Below are 19,128 nucleotides of genomic sequence, written 5' to 3' on the forward strand. Positions count from 1 at the left end.
TCATTCATATTCTTGACACACAGTTACAAACGAAAAGTTCGGATACGTTTGTGATAACTTGCAGCATTCGTTAAGATCTTGGGAGAATTGAGAGCTTAACCGGCATTTCACGCCAGTTGCCTATCAGGAGTGGCATTAATCTACGTAAAGGTTTGGCTGACATCTTACGGTTATCATATTACATGTACATGCACACACGCCAATCAGTAATAGATAAGCTTAGAAAATGTTTTGGATCTTATTCACAATAACATCGATTCTACATTTTTTCAATGAACAGTTTGAGCTACAGGCAAGAACAGAACAAGCCCAGGCATGGAAGGGTAAAAGGTCGACATACAATCATCGAGACACACACCGACCACTTTTTCCCATTATGGTTCCTTGAGGCCCATTCAGACACAAAGTACAAATTTTTAATAGAGATATAATTATACCAGACGAAAATTTGCTTCTTCTTCGTCCTCATTGTGCATTGCACCAAATGACGTTCATCTTTTTAAATACAAACAAACAGGTTTACATATTTTATTTTTTGATCACACCGAAAAGAACAAATTTCAGCCATCATATTCTCGTGACTCCACGGAGTGCCACTTGGTGACGCGTGCGCAATAGTTATACTCCTTATCCGATTGACTTGTATGCATGCAATATAAATTAAGAGATTTTGATATTTGTTTGTTGAAATTTAAAATGCCGGTGATGATTAAAAAAGAAAAAAAGAAAAAAACAAGCATTCAATGAAAACATTTTTAGCGTATATTGCAATTGATTCCACGACTACCATAACGTCCATTTCATTATGTTAAAGCTTGCCAAAAAACTTTATTTTATTTATTTTTATTTTTTTTAAATTATGTTAACTCTTTTTTAATAACTATATTTATCCTATCTAATGTTGTATTTGTAAATTAAGGAAACGACCAGCTTCACCCAAGCTTCAAAGAAAAGATTCAAAGAAAAGACGCTTGTTAGAACTTCTTGGCAGCAGATTAATTTATCATATCAGAAGGCTGGTGATTAGATTACCACATGCTTGTGGAACTATTTAGATTAATTTGGAATTAATGTTTATACGAGTAGGTTGGTTTTAACATTTAATATATTTTATATATTCCAATACAGCACACAATACCTATACTGAGCTAGCAAAATTAGCACCAATAGTCCGTACGTCTGATTGGCCTTTCTGTTTCAAGAGATGGTCGTGTTCACACCGGATCTACATCGTGTATTATGTTTTGTGGTCAAATTGTGTTGTTTTCACGATGAATGTCTGTTAGGCCTTAGCATTGTGCCTTTAAACAGACTCTTTGCTGTAGTTCCGCCATATTATCATATATGTAACTGAGTAGTTCATGTGTATATAGCGGTACTTAATTATTATATGCTACTGGGTATTTGATGTGTATATAGCGGTACTTTATTATTATATGTTACTGGGTATTTGATGAGTATATAGCGGTACTTTATTTGTATACATGTAACAGGGTATTTGATGTGAATATAGCGGCACTTTAATATTATATGTTACTGAGTATGTCATGTGTATATAGCGGCACTGTATTATTACATATGTTACTGGGTATTTGATGTGTATATAGCGGCACTTTATTTGTATACATGTTACTGGGTATTTGATGTGTATATAGTGGCACTTTATTTGTATACATGTTACTGGTTATTTGATGTGTATATAGCGACACTTTATTATTATACGTTACTGGGTATTTGATGAGTATAAAGCGGTACTTTATTATTAAATATGTGACTGGGTATTTGGTGTGTATATATTGCGGCACTTTAATAGTAAACATGTTACTGGGTATTTGATGTGTATATAGCGACACTTTATTATTATTATTATTATTATTATTATTATTATTATTATTATTATTATTATTGTATATGCTACTGGGTATTTGATGTGTATATAGCGTTACTTTATTAGTATATGCTACTGGGTATTTGATGTGTATATAGCGTAACTTAATTAGTATATGTTACTGGGTATTTGGCGTGTATATAGCGGCACTTTATAATTATATATGCTACTGGGTATTTGATGTGTATATAGCGTAATTTTATTAGTATATATGTCACTGGGTATTTGATGTGTATATAGCGGCACTTTAATAGTATATATGTTACTTGGTATTTGATGTGTATATAGCGACACTTTATTTTTATTATATATGCTACTGGGTATTTGATGTGTATATAGCGTGTCTTTATTAGTATATGCTACTGGGTATTTGATGTGTATATAGCGTAACTTAATTAGTATATATTACTGGGTATTTGGTGTGTATATAGCGGCACTTTATTATTATATATGCTACTGGGTATTTGGTGTGTATATAGCGGCACTTTATTATTATATATGCTACTGGGTATTTGATGTGTATATAGCGGCACTTTATTAGAATACATATTACTTGGTATTTGATGTGTATATAGCGGAACTTTTTTAGTATATATGCTACTGGGTATTTGATGTGTATATAGCGGCACTTTATTAGAATACATATTACTTGGTATTTGATGTGTATATAGCGGAACTTTTTTAGTATATATGTTCCTGGTTATTTGATGTGTATATAGCGGTACTTTAATAGTATATATGCTACTGGTTATTTGATGTGTATATAGGGGTACTTTAATAGTATATATGTTACTGGTTATTTGATGTGAATATAGGGGTACTTTAATATTATATATGTTACTGGTTATTTGATGTGTATATAGGGGTACTTTAATAGTATATATGTTACTGGTTATTTGATGTGTATATAGGGGTACTTTAATAGTATATATGTTACTGGTTATTTGATGTGTATATAGCGGCATTTGAATTGTATATATGTTACTTGGTATTTGATGTGTATATAGCGGTACTTTAATAGTATATATGTTACTGGATATTTGATGTGTATATAGCGGCATTTGAATTGTATATATGTTACTTGGTATTTGATGTGTATATAGCGGTACTTTAATAGTATATATGTTACTTGGTATTTGATGTGTATATAGCGGTACTTTAATAGTATATATGTTACTGGTTATTTGATGTGTATATAGCGGCATTTGAATTGTATATATGTTACTTGGTATTTGATATGTATATAGGGGTACTTTAATAGTATATATGTTACTGGTTATTTGATGTGTAAATAGCGGCATTTGAATTGTATATATGTTACTTGGTATTTGATGTGTATATAGCGGCATTTGAATTGTATATATGTTACTTGGTATTTGATGTGTATATAGCGGTACTTTAATAGTATATATGTTACTGGTTATTTGATGTGTATATAGCGGTACTTTAATATTATATATGTTACTGGTTATTTGATATGTATATAGCGGCACTTGAATTGTATATATGTTACTTGGTATTTGATGTGTATATAGCGGCATTTGAATTGTATATATGTTACTTGGTATTTGATGTGTATATAGCGGTACTTTAATAGTATATATGTTACTGGTTATTTGATGTGTATATAGCGGCATTTGAATTGTATATATGTTACTTGGTATTTGATGTGTATATAGCGGCATTTGAATTGTATATATGTTACTTGGTATTTGATGTGTATATAGCGGTACTTTAATAGTATATATATTACTTGGTATTTGATGTGTATATAGCGGTACTTTAATATTATATATGTTACTGGTTATTTGATGTGTATATAGCGGCACTTTAATTGTATATATGTTACTTGGTATTTGATGTGTATATAGCGACACTTGAATTGTATATATGTTACTTGGTATTTGATGTGTATATAGCGACACTTTAATTGTATATATGTTACTTGGTATTTGATGTGTATATAGCGGCACTTGAATTGTATATATGTTACTTGGTATTTGATGTGTATATAGCGGTACTTGAATTGTATATATGTTACTTGGTATTTGATGTGTATATAGCGGCACTTGAATTGTATATATGTTACTTGGTATTTGATGTGTATATAGCGGCACTTGAATTGTATATATGTTACTTGGTATTTGATGTGTATATAGCGGCACTTATACTGTCTCGCTTTTTTCAAGCCATGAACAGTTCATATCATAACGTTCAGCTCAGACGTGCGTGTATGGCGCATTATACAGACACATAAAATAAGTATAATTTCTCAATTTCGATTTTCATTAGTTTCTGTTTGTAAAAATGACAAGAGTAATAAAGCAGTTGCCTGACAGGGGGCTTATTACGAGTTTAAGGACCGTGGAACATGTTTTGTTTTTATGATATTTAAATTAATGCTTAGAGAGTTAGCAAATGTACGCAAAACGATGACAGTTGCGGTACAAAGACGCATTTATTTTCTCACCATAACTTGAGTCGTAAAATACATTAACCTTGTGTTCGATATGTGAATCATTATTCGAAATATAAGATCCCTTCGTGATTCTTTTTTTTTGGTTGATCCACTTTCTCACGGAAAATTGTTTTAGCCTTAGGTAAATTATGGAAATTCGATGCGCTGAAATGGGTGATTATATTATGGCCACCTCCTTCGTCTTTTATAAGGAACTTGGACTAATGAAGTGAACACAATAAGCCGCGATGGAGATTATTACATATCGCGTATCGGCTAATATGAAAGGTGTTTGAAGAGTACAATTTTACTGTGAAAAATGACTTTATTAACGAAAGATTATCTCGTATTATTAAGGTTTCAAACATGTTCAACTAATATTTCCTTTAATTAAATTCTGTAACTGACACTACAGATATCCTTGAAGTGACAGCATGTTTTTAAAACAGATTTAACGGACAGTCAAAACATACATTTGCCTGATATAGTTAACAAAGTATATCAAAATATCCGTCTATATTTACATTTCTACTTATTTTTTATGAAAAGCGCGGGGTTATGTGGTCATTAACCGTGAAGGAGTATGCCTTAGTTTCATTTTTTTGCTACATATTTAAGTGAATACACTTTTAGCCAGTATTACAAATGAACACAAAAGTAAGAAAGTATAACAAATCAATGTCTTGCCATTTGTGGCGTCTTAAGAATTAAGATTATTACGACTGAAATCCTATACTAACATCGTCCACAAATGCCTTTGATTAGGCCTTGTTGGACAGATGGCCATAAAGTGTTTGTTATCTATCTATGTCCCCATAATGGCATACACTTTTCGCATGAAACGTATGGGGAGTCATTCAATGTTATTACTAACATCAATACAAGTTTGGGGAATGTACGACCAAGCATACTGTAGCTATATAAATTTAAAAAAAAAAACTTTTGTGTCCCATGTCGCCGCGACCGTGACGGTTGACCTCGTGACCCCAAAATGACTAGGAGTCTGTTGATCATGAGCAACAACCAAGCTAAGTTTGAGGACCATATGATCAAGCAAAGTTATCTCGGTATCTCTATATACAGTGTGACAAGAGTTGTGAGTGCAAGGTCACCGCAATCATGACATTTGACCTACTAACCTCAAAATCAATATCTGTCATCTGCTGGTCATGACCAGCCTAGCACTTTTGAGGAACGTTGGTCCAAGCGTACTCTTGTTATAAATCGGACAAGGTTTGGTCTACCGACCGGCAGACGGACCTTCGAACCGATATGTGGAAAGCAATTTCATCCCGCTTCTTCAAAAGGGGCAACATTACCATCCTAATCCTAAGACATGACTACAGTACACCATTCAGTCTTTTGGTCAATTAATCCAATAAAAACACTCGGATTCTTCTTTTAGGATTAAATCAAATCCAAGGTGTTATTGGAAACGGCTCTGACCAGCAATGAACAAAATTATGGGTGAACGTGTCCTGATGCGTTCACATAGCAGGAGCACACGGACATATTATACGATCACTCTTTAATTAGTTTCGTTTTGAAATACATTTAGCGACCAGAATTGGATGAACTATTTCACGAAAGACGCGGTATCTACACGGTTGCGAAACAGTGGATCCAATGACTCTTCCGAGCTATAGAAACAAAGAGCGACGAACATCATGATAGATACTAAGTATGACTCGTTATTTTACCTAATATCACGATTATGATAGAGCTTATTTGAGAAATCGGGGAAGGCAGTGCCACATGCGTGTTTACAAACGAAGGTAGAACATTTTTCATCAATTTTCAGCAGAGTTTCACTAAAGTAGATAAAAGATAAGATTATACATTTAATTCAAAACTAATATTGTAGAGTGCTTTTATTTTGTCGGGAATGACAAAGCCCGCCTAAAAAGTATGTAAGTATGCAGGGACCTTGAGCCAATGCGTGGAGGTTGAGTGTGTTTCATGTGAGATTCGTTCACGATTTCGCAAATTAGCCGTCATAATCATGATGTTGGGTAAAAAAACGAGTCATACTTACTTTTTATCATGTTGTCCACTCTTTGTCTCCACCTTGACGGTGTCATTGGCGAACGGGTCTATATAGCTCCTAAAAGCGCAGGAGCCAGCGTGTATAGGTATCATATTGTCCGCTCTTTGTCTCCACCTTGACGTTGTCATTGGCGAACGGGTCTATATAGCTCCTAAAAGAGCAGGAGCCAGCGTGTATAGGTATCATATTGTCCGCTCTTTGTCTCCACCTTGACGTTGTCATTGGCGAACGGGTCTATATAGCTCCTAAAAGCGCAGGAGCCAGCGTGTATAGGTATCATATTGTCCGCTCTTTGTCTCCACCTTGACGGTGTCATTGGCGAACGGGTCTATATAGCTCCTAAAAGAGCAGGAGCCAGCGTGTATAGGTATCATATTGTCCGCTCTTTGTCTCCACCTTGACGTTGTCATTGGCGAACGGGTCTATATAGCTCCTAAAAGCGCAGGAGCCAGCGTGTATAGGTATCATATTGTCCGCTCTTTGTCTCCACCTTGACGGTGTTATTGGCGAACGGGTCTATATAGCTCCTAAAAGAGCAGGAGCCAGCGTGTATAGGTATCATATTGTCCGCTCTTTGTGTGTATTGGTATCATATTGTCCGCTCTTTGTCTCCACCTTGACGGTGTCATTGGCGAACGGGTCTATATAGCTCCTTAAAGAGCAGGAGCCAGCGTGTATAGGTATCATATTGTCCGATCTTTGTCTCCACCTTGACGTTGTCATTGGCGAATGGGTCTATATAGCTCCTAAAAGAGCAGGAGCCAGCGTGTATAGGTATCGTATTGTCCGATCTTTGTCTCCACCTTGACGGTATCATTGGCGAACGGGTTTATACAGCTCCTAAAAGAGCAGGAGCCAGCGTGTATAGGTATCCTATTGTCCGATCTTTGTCTCCACCTTGACGGTATCATTGGCGAACGGGTTTATACAGCTCCTAAAAGAGCAGGAGCCAGCGTGTATAGGTATCATATTGTCCGATCTTTGTCTCGAAAGTGTCATTGGCTATATTTCTATACAGCTTCTCAACGAGCTGGAGCTAGCATGAGCAGGTTACATATAAAATTAAAAGTGCATGTTGATAACGCGCGCACTAAAATCGTTATGAATCACCAGTTGATCATTAAACACCCTATTTGCGCTGCCTTTGTTATTGCACAATAACCCGTTCTGCTCAGTGGAAGCAATCAATCAATTGAAAGTTATCGATGCAAAATACACAAGACCAGCTGAGCTGTAGAGCCATATCATCACCATCTCTGGCTGAGCTGGATGTCGCACAGTTTCCAATGCTGCCATATGATGTAACAGTCAGTCACACTCAATCAGTCTATCTTCTTTATTTTAGTTTACATGGGCTAGTGACCTTGTTGCAAAACTATCTTGGTTTTGTCGTAAAAACAGTTTTATTCGAATGGCCTTTTTATATTTAGATAATTGTAACGCAACTTCAAGGGTTTTTTATATAGTTCTTCGGCCCGATCGTGCATAGAAGTGATACCTTAAGGTACAAATAAATAATTGAGAGTAAGTGTAGGATAATATTGTTAACGGCGACGGATGAACGGCAGTTTAATGCTTTTCCGGACGCGAAGCTAAAAAGAAACTAATTAAAAGCAAGGAAGCGGGCATCTTTACTCATCCAAAAATTAAGATGAATAAATAAAGACGTGCAGATCAGAATTGTTTCTTACTGAGCTAGCATTTGACATGATATAATGGAAGTTGAAGCGCAAAAAGCACATTTCCGTGGGTAGGTTATTAATTATTAATGTGGTGAACTCTAACAGCAAATTGGGGATTTTTTTCGTGATTGAAGTGATTACATTATGTATGTATATTACTGGACGCGATATGTTTACAAAACGTGTGTCCGATGTTCATGTTAAATAGTAAACTATGCAATAAGGTTGACAACAGTAGAAATTGTTACGCTAAATCCTTTACCTTGAAACGTTAAATGATCAGCTTAGGCCAAAAGAAAACCTTTATAATAGATATGTCATAATAATAAGATCACATTAAAAATTGCAAAATAAATATCGTAGCCGACAATTCAAAGTATGCAAACATATCTGCCAACATTTGTTCCCGAATAGTTTCTAACGAGACAGCCATTAAACGGTAATCAACGGTTCCCCGTTATTGCTGTACATCGAATGCCCAGTCGGTTGGTTTGAAGTTCTATTCTGTACTATCTGGTAAAGATATCTGAGAGACAGTTGCTGCAGTATATTATGAATGAGATTTAAATGGGATACGTAATCTACTTATCTGTTGGAAATGCCTTATTCGTGAAGGTTTTTGATACACAAATATTTGAGTATCGATGCCTCGTAAATCCTACAGTTTGGGAAGGCTTCATGGGTACCAAAATGATACTTCAAATGCATAATTTTGGCCTTGAAAAAGTGCAAAATACTCCGATAACTAAGCATACACATTTTAAGATCATTTACTATAGTAATGATATAACTCTGATGATATCACAAGTGTAACGTATTTCTATGAACAACTAAAACAATCACGACTTTTGTCACCAAAAATATATAACGATCACTCTCCTAATTATAGTTTAATAATTTGATATTATCTAAACTGATAAACTACCACATGATATATGAAACGCTCTACCGATCGGTTTTCAACTTCTTATTCGGACTATCTATTGTTTTTAATCTTTTCCGAGCGGTCTTTTAAAAACAGACTGCTTATCTTGAATATTTATATTTTCCAGTACTCTTCCTTATCATTTGATTAAATATATAATTACTTAAATAATTGTATTTGAAAACAATGATTAACTTATGAACACGTAATTACAAATGATTCGTTTTAACAACTTGTAACTACTTCATTCAGTGTAAACCATTTCAAACCATTGTTGTTCTTTTAAATCTAAAATCACTTTACTGATCAAATATACTTTGCTATAGTCTTTTAAACTTCGTACTAACGTAGGTGAGTATATTCTATATTTACTCCGGTTAAGAGAATTAAACTAGCTCACATAACTTACAAAGTATATGGGTCGATCTAAACGAAATCTCTTTCAACTAAGTGCATCCCCTTTTATAAACAACTGACTATTCCGCAAGATCTGACTCTCTAATAAGCGTCCAAAATAATGACAAAATAAATGAATGTGACGTTGAAATTAATTGAAACGTCGTTTACTCCTCTTATTTATATTTCTGTTATCTAATTCACACCAAAGTGTCTATAGATTTATTTCACTAATGAATGCACATACATGGACATTTAAAACAAACAACATGTATAGTAAATAAATCATAATACATACATGATATTATAAAAAGCCATGGCAGGCACACCGAACCAAGACTAATTAAAGATCGGTATTTACATTTACATCTACATTTAAATATCTACATTTTATTCTATGAATTTGATTACATGTCATACTGGCATATTTCAATTGTATAGTGTGTGTTATGTTTCCTTGAATAAACTTTATTCTTCCTATGAAATAATCTGAAATGTCCTATGTATTAACTGTATCGGCGTTACAAAAACAAAGGGAAGCAACGAACGTAAAAGGTTACCACTATTAATTTCTTCAAACTAGATTACATTCTTATCTGATACCTTAACTGCTACCGGTTTTCTTCAAAGTATTGGAAATGAAAAAGGTTATTTATTCCCACTTACCAATTCACAGTATTTTTTTCCTCCCGACAATACATTTTTACGTCTGATCGGTCATTTTTCCTTGCACTAGAACTTTACGTAAATTAATAATTTGCATCTGCATTATATGAGACTTCTGAAACCAGTTATAAGTTTTATTGGCAATTTCGGCAACACAGGCGTCTAGTGAGATATTAAATTAAAAATGTCATAACCGGAAAAAGGGCGGTTCGCAAGAGTTTTTTTTAAACGAATTACACCGCATTTCAAAAGAATATCAGTGATTTTAACTAAAATGATAAATTTCGAGATTCTTGATATTGATTTTGATAAGAAAACACTCGTTTCATTTTAATTACGATCATTGTAAATATCGATTTAAAGAAGTGAAATCGACTACGGGCTACGCTCTCGGCCAATACTCTAGGTCGATAAACCCGCAAATTGACCACTAAGGATCAACGATGTTTGTTTATTGGCTGCGCTAATATGGCTTGACCCCGCCGTGACGTCATCACGACTTGAATCGTGTTTAAATGCCATAAACATTAAGAACCACGTCGATATCTTGATACAACGTAATTAATGTATATGCCATAATGGCATTCAGGTAATAAACTTCAGCTTTTGCCAAGTTCTTTGACACAATTGATAATGAAACAAACGTTTTAAATACGTTTTCTATCAAGGGTGGTATTAATAACCACTTGTTATGACTGATATCTAGATGTGAAAATATTACATCAACACACAGTTGTCTTTTAACAGGCATTTTCTGAGTGCATATTCACTAAGTTTAATTTTAACTGCTCATTTCGGCTGTAATACGGTAACATGGGTAACATTTGTCATTGTGTACGGTGTATAATCGAAGATAATTTTAAGCAAGGATTAAAGTAAATGTTCATGGGGATGCCTGAACTGTAATCCCTGACCATGGTTGTCACGTGATATTATAGAGATAGTTCCATGTGTGTGAACTTTTATGATTTAGACGCCTTCCTTAATGAGACATTGCACCAAATGGAGTTATTGTTTTCAAATATTCTCAGTTTTAGGCCGGAATTTATATTTACATCGAGAAAACAAAGTAAAAAGGTTTTAAAGAATATGTGCATCACATTCCAGCAAAAGCTAAAGCGTGACTCCATGTGGTGGTTCTCGCGATAACCATGGTAATAATTCACATCCGATTGACAGTTATTTAAGTGCTAAGTGTTTTTCATGTAAGATAAGAACAAAGTTGCAGAATTTTAAGACGAGATGTTCGCTATTGTTTCGAACAAAATGTGCACATTTTAAAGGGAAGTAATTTTCGGCATAAACAGTAATTATTTTCACGATTTTAACAACTTCCATCATTCTTAAGTTCATTAAAATAAAAAATAAAGAGTTATGAATGAGCATTTATGGATGTTATACGAATCTTGTAATCAGCTAGAAACACAAGACTTCCAAAAATGTTTATATCTCCATCTTTCATAAGTCAATCATACATTATCTCAAACGTGTAGTTAAAATGACATAGCGATTCTTGAAAATAGAACACCATTAACCCCGGTGCTAGGGAACGTCATCGGTGTTTCATCTACCATTCCTGCCAATGAAAATCAGTGTCTTGTCATGGAAATAGTTTGTGTTTTTGAAAGATCTTTCTTGCAGATTGTAGTCAAATATACTATAAATCTCTACATTGGAGAAAAACATCTTCACTGTACATGTAATGCTACTGCTACGTACTAACTGAATTGTGTAGGTTTCTAATAATAAGTACAGTTATTTTTAAATCAATAGTAGTGTCATTGTTCAAAAGTTAACACATCTCAAAGCACCAGCTTCATATATTACCAACGAAGTTGTGTTCACATACCTAGCAAATAACTTACTATATGTCTTCACAAAATTTTGTTTTATCTAATTATAAGCCGAAACAAAATTGATGAACGTTGGGGTTCTTTTGAAGTGGAAGCGTGATATTCCCAGGGCCTGTTCTTGAACATTAACTGCCAGAGTTAAGCGCCCTTCTTTTTTATATGCACCATTATCTTTTAATATCTAGCAGCCATAATCCATATTTCATCATTCACCAATCTGATAACATGGCTCTTCCGCTTCAAGAGATTATGTGTGTATTAGAAGAGTGATTATTAATTACCTGCTCTGCATTGGTTTATTGATATTACTAAATCTTATTTACATAGGATATTGGCGCTAAAACGTCTATTGTTTAAACCCAGGCTTGCGGGAATTAGACATATGGTAACTATGTCTAGTGTATGCCATTCCTTGAGTGTTTGCGTCATTCCTTCATTAAATTACAATAATCTAATATATACATGTATACATTCCCTTACAAAAATCCATGCAAATTCAATAATTTGTGCATTCGTTAAAAGCGGCAATAATCCAAAGTGAAGTTCTATATTAATAACCATGTAATTGTCAAAGGGACAAGACGTCGGATGATACCAATGCAGGAAAAAAAAAGAAAATTGTCAAAAACTTACATTAAATGATAACGTTGTGTATAACGCATTGCATCTTATTTACTGAGTATCACATCGCTTACGACACATGTATCTTTCGCAGTTTTTGCGTATTTTTCCAATTGAAAATTTACTGGGTATGTCTACCACGTAAATCCCAGTAAATTTAAAAATAGCGTCGGTATATGTATATATACTATTCACGGGACCTTCACATGATAAATATACACACTATAAACAGGAAACCGTTATGCTCTATTTTTAAACGGGTAAACCCAGCTCAGACAGCGACTATATAGTCTTTTAATCATGTATCATCGTGTATTGGTAGATTTTGGGACCATCTGGTGTCTAGTCCCTTTAAAAGAATACCCCCAAAAGGAAACTAAACCGAACTGGTGTACATCACATTGGCCCTTATATATATATATTGCTTTTAATCTAACGACAGCGTCTTCTGAGTATACACTCTGCTCATACAGGCCATATTAGGTCCATATTTACTAACGTATTGTGTCTAAGTCTGGGACTTGATATTTTAATTGTGTTGTGTCATACAAGACCAGTAATGCTAAAAAAAACTGCTGTACAATGTATCTGTTACAAATAAAAATAATCTACAGCTACGCACACATATTGTGTTACTTATATTTAAGATATTTTGAAACATAACATAATTAACTTCCTCAGCTGAGTGTCAAACTCAGATTCAATATTCTCAGTGAACACACTTGTATGTTACGCTGTACGAGAATCATAACCTTCGTGAAATCAAACTTGACAAGCAAGATTTTGTAAGGTATTTCGCTGTTTATTGATTTGAAATTACAAGTTTATATCCTTGTATCGTGAAATGCATTCTTTATAAATAGTTTCACTGCGGTGCACGTCACAAATATAATACTCATTAGCAAAACTGCTGGGTACATTTAATAAAAATAAATATGTTAGACCCTTAAAGCTGCACCCTCACAGATATACCATTTTAACAAGTTTTGTATTTTTTGTCTTGAAAAAGAGCAATTTTGTGCGAAAATATCTGCAAACAAATGATAAGAGATTGCTGACAAAAGATCAGATCGCAGATTTTCATACTTCCGTTTGAAAATTAATGTGTTATGGCTTAAATCGTTAGTAACAGTTTAAGAAAAATGCATAAATCATCAATTAAATGAAAATCTGCGACCATGCGATTTTTTTTTTGTTATCAGTCTTATTTAACTGGCTTCGATGGATTTTCGCTAAAATCGGCTCGTTCCAAGACAAAAAATTAAAAAAAAGTTGTCAAAACGTTCAATTTGTGAAAGTGGAGCTTTTAAGTGGCTCGATCATGGTTTTAAAATGCACTTTTTTAATTACGAAATAAAGTGTGGCAAATCATAAGGAGTGTTAAAAAAATAATACCCAAAACTGGAACCCTTCAGCAAAGGTTGATATTTTCTCAAATATCGTCTTTGAAGACCATAATTTTCATTAATAGCGTTAACTTTCTGGTTTAATCGTCAATATATGGTTTTTCATTCTAAAACTGTTACTTAATCGTTCATCTGATTATTTTATGTAAGTATATAATGACCAATATCACTAGAATTGTTAAGATGTTAGAAGAAAACGGGTAATTTTCGTAAGAGGGTAATCATGTAATAAACCAGTGATGTGTATAATATACGGCACATACCTATTTTCATAACGCTTCATTTGCCGTTTCTTACGCGTATACATTTCAGGAATTGAGACAAAAGTATAAAAAAGGCTGCAACCAGATTTAAGCGATTGTATTCATATATATAGAGAATACTAGGTTAGTGCCGTGGATGGAGGAAGTTTATCTGGCAAGGCGGAGGAATTTATCGGGTGAGCCGAAGGCGAACCCGATAAAATCCGCAGCCGAGCCAGATAAACTTTCTCCACCCACGGCACTAACCTAGTATTCTATTTATCCTGTTACTTTGTTTAATTAAACACTATAAAACCTTAAAATTAATAAGAATCTTTAAAAGTAAGGGGGACAACTGTTTTTCGCTGTTGACGTCATCACACTCGGTATCCATGTTTAAATCGCCCCCAAAATAGTTCGTAAAACTGATCAACTTTTTAGTACGTTTATATTCAAAGTCATTGCATTTTAATACGTCAATATCAATTCAAAACATAAAAATACTTTTAAACGTGCATAAGCATGGATCAGTCTCTGAACATTATCTGATGATGTAACAATTATTCCGCAAGTCAGAGTACAGTACACAGGTCAAAATTCAAGATCACGAGTGTTTACAAACAATCGCAACATATTAAATGGATTTAAATGACGTTGATAGTGTTGAATGATCATAACTGCACCGGCAAAGAGATCATTCATTTCTGTTGTGTGATTTTGTCATTCACCACAGAAATGGAATAAACTATCGACGAGTATCGTTGAATGCTGTTTCACAGTTTCCAGCATTTGCGGGTGGGGTAAGATTTTCACATCTCATGAAGATTTCAGGTCGATTGTTTTGCCAGTGTCATTATTTTGCATAATGATGGGACTTTATGGGCGAGTGATTGCTGAGGTCGGCTGTTAGTGGTCCATTGATAAGATACTGAAACGACAGTTCTGCTTTTCTTCTGACATTGCAGAATATATAAAAGAAGTTCGTTTTCGCGGTCACATGACCACCTGACTGTAGATAAACATCACGTGGTCTACTATCCTAATAAACTAAAGTTTACACGGCACCTTGTTATTGGACCGATTTGTATGCAGGTGACAGGATAAATAGACCTCCGAATGCGTACACATATGATTGGTTGCAATATATTTCACAAAGAGTTATATTTCACGAATGGCGTAGCCACAAGTTAAACTTTCACGTTGCAATTTTTCACTGTAACAAACCTTTTTTTCCCCTTTTTTTATGCCTAAAAATAAGTTGAAATGTCATTTAATCGTTTGTTTGTTTTTAGAGAAGCGCGCCAAATTGTATGCGAACGTAACGTCATTTCAGAAATTGAAATTGTCGTTGAATTTTTCGCGCTGACGTTTGATTTGGAGCGGCTTAATTTTCAAATTTTCAAAGCAGAGAAAAATATCAAAATGGATGAAGCGAGGGGGGTGACAAGGGCGCGTGCAATGGCCGGCATATGAAGTCTATTTCAACCTCACATTATACCTTTACAATTAAACGCTGATATATATATATATATTACTGTGATTCTTTACGCCCCCCCCCCCATTTGAATTCATGGCACCGCCACTGAAACACTCACATGTTTCGTTGGCTTGACTATACATTATGGCAATTATGCAGTGTTTGTATTGTGTTATCCGAAACAACACGAGACAGAGATAACTTACCTAGCATGGCCGTTCCGAGTAACAACAGAAGTAGAGTTATTACTGTCCTCACGAATCTCGTCATTGTTCCATTGTAACTCGTATTCCACACACCATATCCCGGTTTAAATATCCAATATGGTGTACATGTCATTTCAACTTGATTCTAGTCACAATCTTCATCACATGATGATACAATGCATTATAATCCTCCAATGAATTGTCATCCATTCCCGAACTCCATGTCCGCCATATTATTATTTTTTTAAATTACTGCCAATGTTTGTGATCGTGTTATTGTGAGTCCTATTCAAGGACCTGGTTTCTGCATCAAGTTACCGACAGAAGTCGTCTGTTTCACAAAAGCGATTCACAATTCGTCCAGCAGATTATATCCTTCAAACAGAGAAAGTGAAAAGTAAATTTACTTAAGCCACTTTTTTGGTGGAAAACAAATATACTTACTTCACATCCAATGTTTGAAAACAAATATACAGAGTATCATTTTAAGCCTATGAGCTACTGTATGGACTTACTACAATTTCCCAATGCATACAAATTAACATTCCTCCACTATTTAGAGAATGATAATTCATATTACATCAAATCTCTATCAATTATGTATATATATGTATATAACCTGCTCTCTGTGTATATGAAGTTGTATTTATCATATGAATATCATCACCTGCATTTCATTTCAACTAAAATCAAATCCATCTGAATCAGACACGTTCGATCAGCTTAATCGCATTTCATGGATAATTTCTGCCTTTTATTCGCCTTGGGCAATCCCTATCCCTTCTGTAAACATTGAGGATACTATGTACTATTAATTTCAACATTTATGCATTTAACAATAAAATCATATCGTTTATGAAGTTTGTTCGGTTTTGCAAAACTATTAACACGAATAAATAAACTGAAAGAAAATCAAACAGCATTCCTTTATCAAATGATCAGTTTTACTGTTGGCATCTAATTCTACGCTAAGTATCTAATTTATAGCCAATTTACGCCAGTTTTCGAGTAATTTAAGCATTAATTCCAGAAAATGTCCATTGAACGAACCTAATACTTTTATCAACATACTGAGATGGAGCTTGGTCTTATCTTCCGCTATCCCGGATATTAGCGAAACTTTTGCAGAATTAACAGTTATACCATTCCTCTTGGTTAGTAAAATCCCAACTGCCGTGATTATGTCTCTGTCTTGAAAGCTATGATCAATCCTGCTTTTAGCACTTCTGCACTTAAACACAGTACTTTTGAAAAAAATATAATATATAGATTTTATAAATAAAAAGTAGAAGTGAACATAAAAGGTTTAAACACGCGTTGCATTTTATTTATCACTACGAGTATGTTCTTCGTGCAGAACAATTAAGTAACATAACCACAACCACGTCTTGCAGAACGCTTGATGGAAATCTGAATATTCCCTTTACAGGCGACGTCTTTATCCAACGGCCGATGTGTAATTGACTTGCTTTTACCGTCCTCGGTTGGTATCGTTTCCTGTTCGCTCAAAACGCCCGCATTGTTGACTTCATCTGTAAATCAAATGTTCGGGATATTGGTTTTACACCTAAGTGTTGAAATTGCTCAATAACATGTCCGGAATTTAATTGTCAATCGTTTTAGACATGAACTTTTTCTAATATTGATTACTTTTAAAAGAAAACCTTAAGAGTTAAGTTAAGGAATGTATGCAAAACATCTTATTCAGAGATATATCCCCTGCTTTTAAATAAATTGCAAACTATAACACTTCCAAGAACTATTCACAGGTTTCACATATTCCCCGATTTATCATGAAAAACAAATGCACAAAACATCATCCAGTGATAACCGTAGCATCCAAGTGTATTATTTATATTCTGGTTTAATAAATACGTTTCCTCACATAGCAGATTCTGATCGCGATCCAAGCGAAGGCACCTGCGTTAAACCAATGTCGATAATGTCTATCATGTCAAACTATCTCCGACGAAGACTAAATACACTTTGTTTTTCTAGCATCCCATATTTAATTAGGATGTGGGTTAGTTTTGTTAGTCTACGGTACTACCCGAAATTCGTGCGCACAATGGAATCTCTACGCCTTTAGTAAAAGCGTTATCTTTCTGCGGATCTGATGCTATTTGTCTTTTATCCAAGATGTTTTGCCAATCGTGCATATTGTCATGTCATATCATGGTCGGGTCCAAATTGTGATAACGAATTAAAACAATTTGCTCCTTCTGCCTGTGCAGCCTAATAACTTAATTTAGTGACAATAAATCATGAGTGCCTAGACTAACCATGTGACATACGGGCAGATAATATCATCGTTCATTGTATCAGTTGTTGTTTTGAGAAAAATTCCCTTTTATTCCCTCTTAAGTAAAGAAAACGAACTATGAGAACAACATCATTTACAATCAATCGTTGATAAAATGATCAAAAAATACTTACGGTCCTGAATCCCATTTCCATTTTGCACATGAAATATCAATCATAGTTAATTAGAAATGCGTTCTAAATTGATGTGCTATTCTTATAAATTTAATAATTAATTTCCATGTTCAAGTTACATCTCTGTACAGCTTGTCTCTAGACAGAGATATTCGATCAGGACAAATTGACATTCAAATTGACATTCAAGCAATATTTCAAGTAGTTCGTATTTAATTTAAATCAAATAAACCGACGGTTGTTTAATATCGCCAATAAAAGCGGCATTCCAATTGTAGGAGTCAACGGGTCCATTGCAAGCCTGCTATTTTCATTGAGGATATTGTGTCCTTACCCAGGGTCCCCGCCGGGACGGTTACTCAATTGTCCATTAGCTCTGTCCATTACGTGTTACCTAACCGGTCACCGGGAGCGGGGACTAATGATTGCTTTGTCCCTTTGCATCAACAAAGCTAACCCGTTTGGAAATTGATTGAGTTTATACCAAGAGTGTTTAATATAAAATCTTTAATCCATATCCGACGTCTCTACGACAATATACGACTTGTCTTGAGAAAATATTATGTAAATGTATGCAATCTGATGGCGACAGTGCCGATCACAAAACAAGCCGGCTTGGAAGAGGCGCTCGCCCCAGGGGACATATTTGTAGACCGAGTTATCCGCGTGATGCCCAGTTCAACTAATATACCTCGGACCATTATAACTTAGCGTATGTGCGATTAATAAAGAGAGAGGTGTGTATTCAAACGTTAGAATAGTGTAAAAGATGCATTGCCATCTAACGATGATCATAGAAGCAGATTGTCCCATCCACATAAGTCT

At 34.6% G+C, this 19,128-nt stretch overlaps 1 protein-coding gene across 4 annotated transcripts in view; it reads right to left on the reverse strand.

The window, feature by feature from the left end:
* Positions 1-18,403, reverse strand: part of LOC128228388 (zwei Ig domain protein zig-8-like) — an 89,115-nt gene extending 70,712 nt beyond the window's left edge. Inside the window, exons 1-3 of one of the 4 annotated variants that reach the window (XM_052939682.1) lie at positions 18,304-18,403; positions 16,918-17,399; positions 15,868-16,242 (exon numbers count right to left, since the gene is read on the reverse strand). In XM_052939682.1, the coding sequence (XP_052795642.1) occupies positions 15,868-16,000 (133 nt within the window). In that variant the 5' untranslated portion in view covers positions 16,001-16,242; positions 16,918-17,399; positions 18,304-18,403. Of the gene's footprint in view, positions 1-15,867; positions 16,243-16,534; positions 16,852-16,917; positions 17,400-17,752; positions 17,914-18,303 lie in introns of those variants that run through there. The other 3 variants (XM_052939681.1, XM_052939684.1, XM_052939683.1) reach the window with 3 other exon arrangements.
* Positions 18,404-19,128: the final 725 nt, after the last annotated feature.

Source organism: Mya arenaria, chromosome 3, assembly GCF_026914265.1.
Source record: "Mya arenaria isolate MELC-2E11 chromosome 3, ASM2691426v1".
NCBI lineage: Eukaryota > Metazoa > Mollusca > Bivalvia > Myida > Myidae > Mya > Mya arenaria.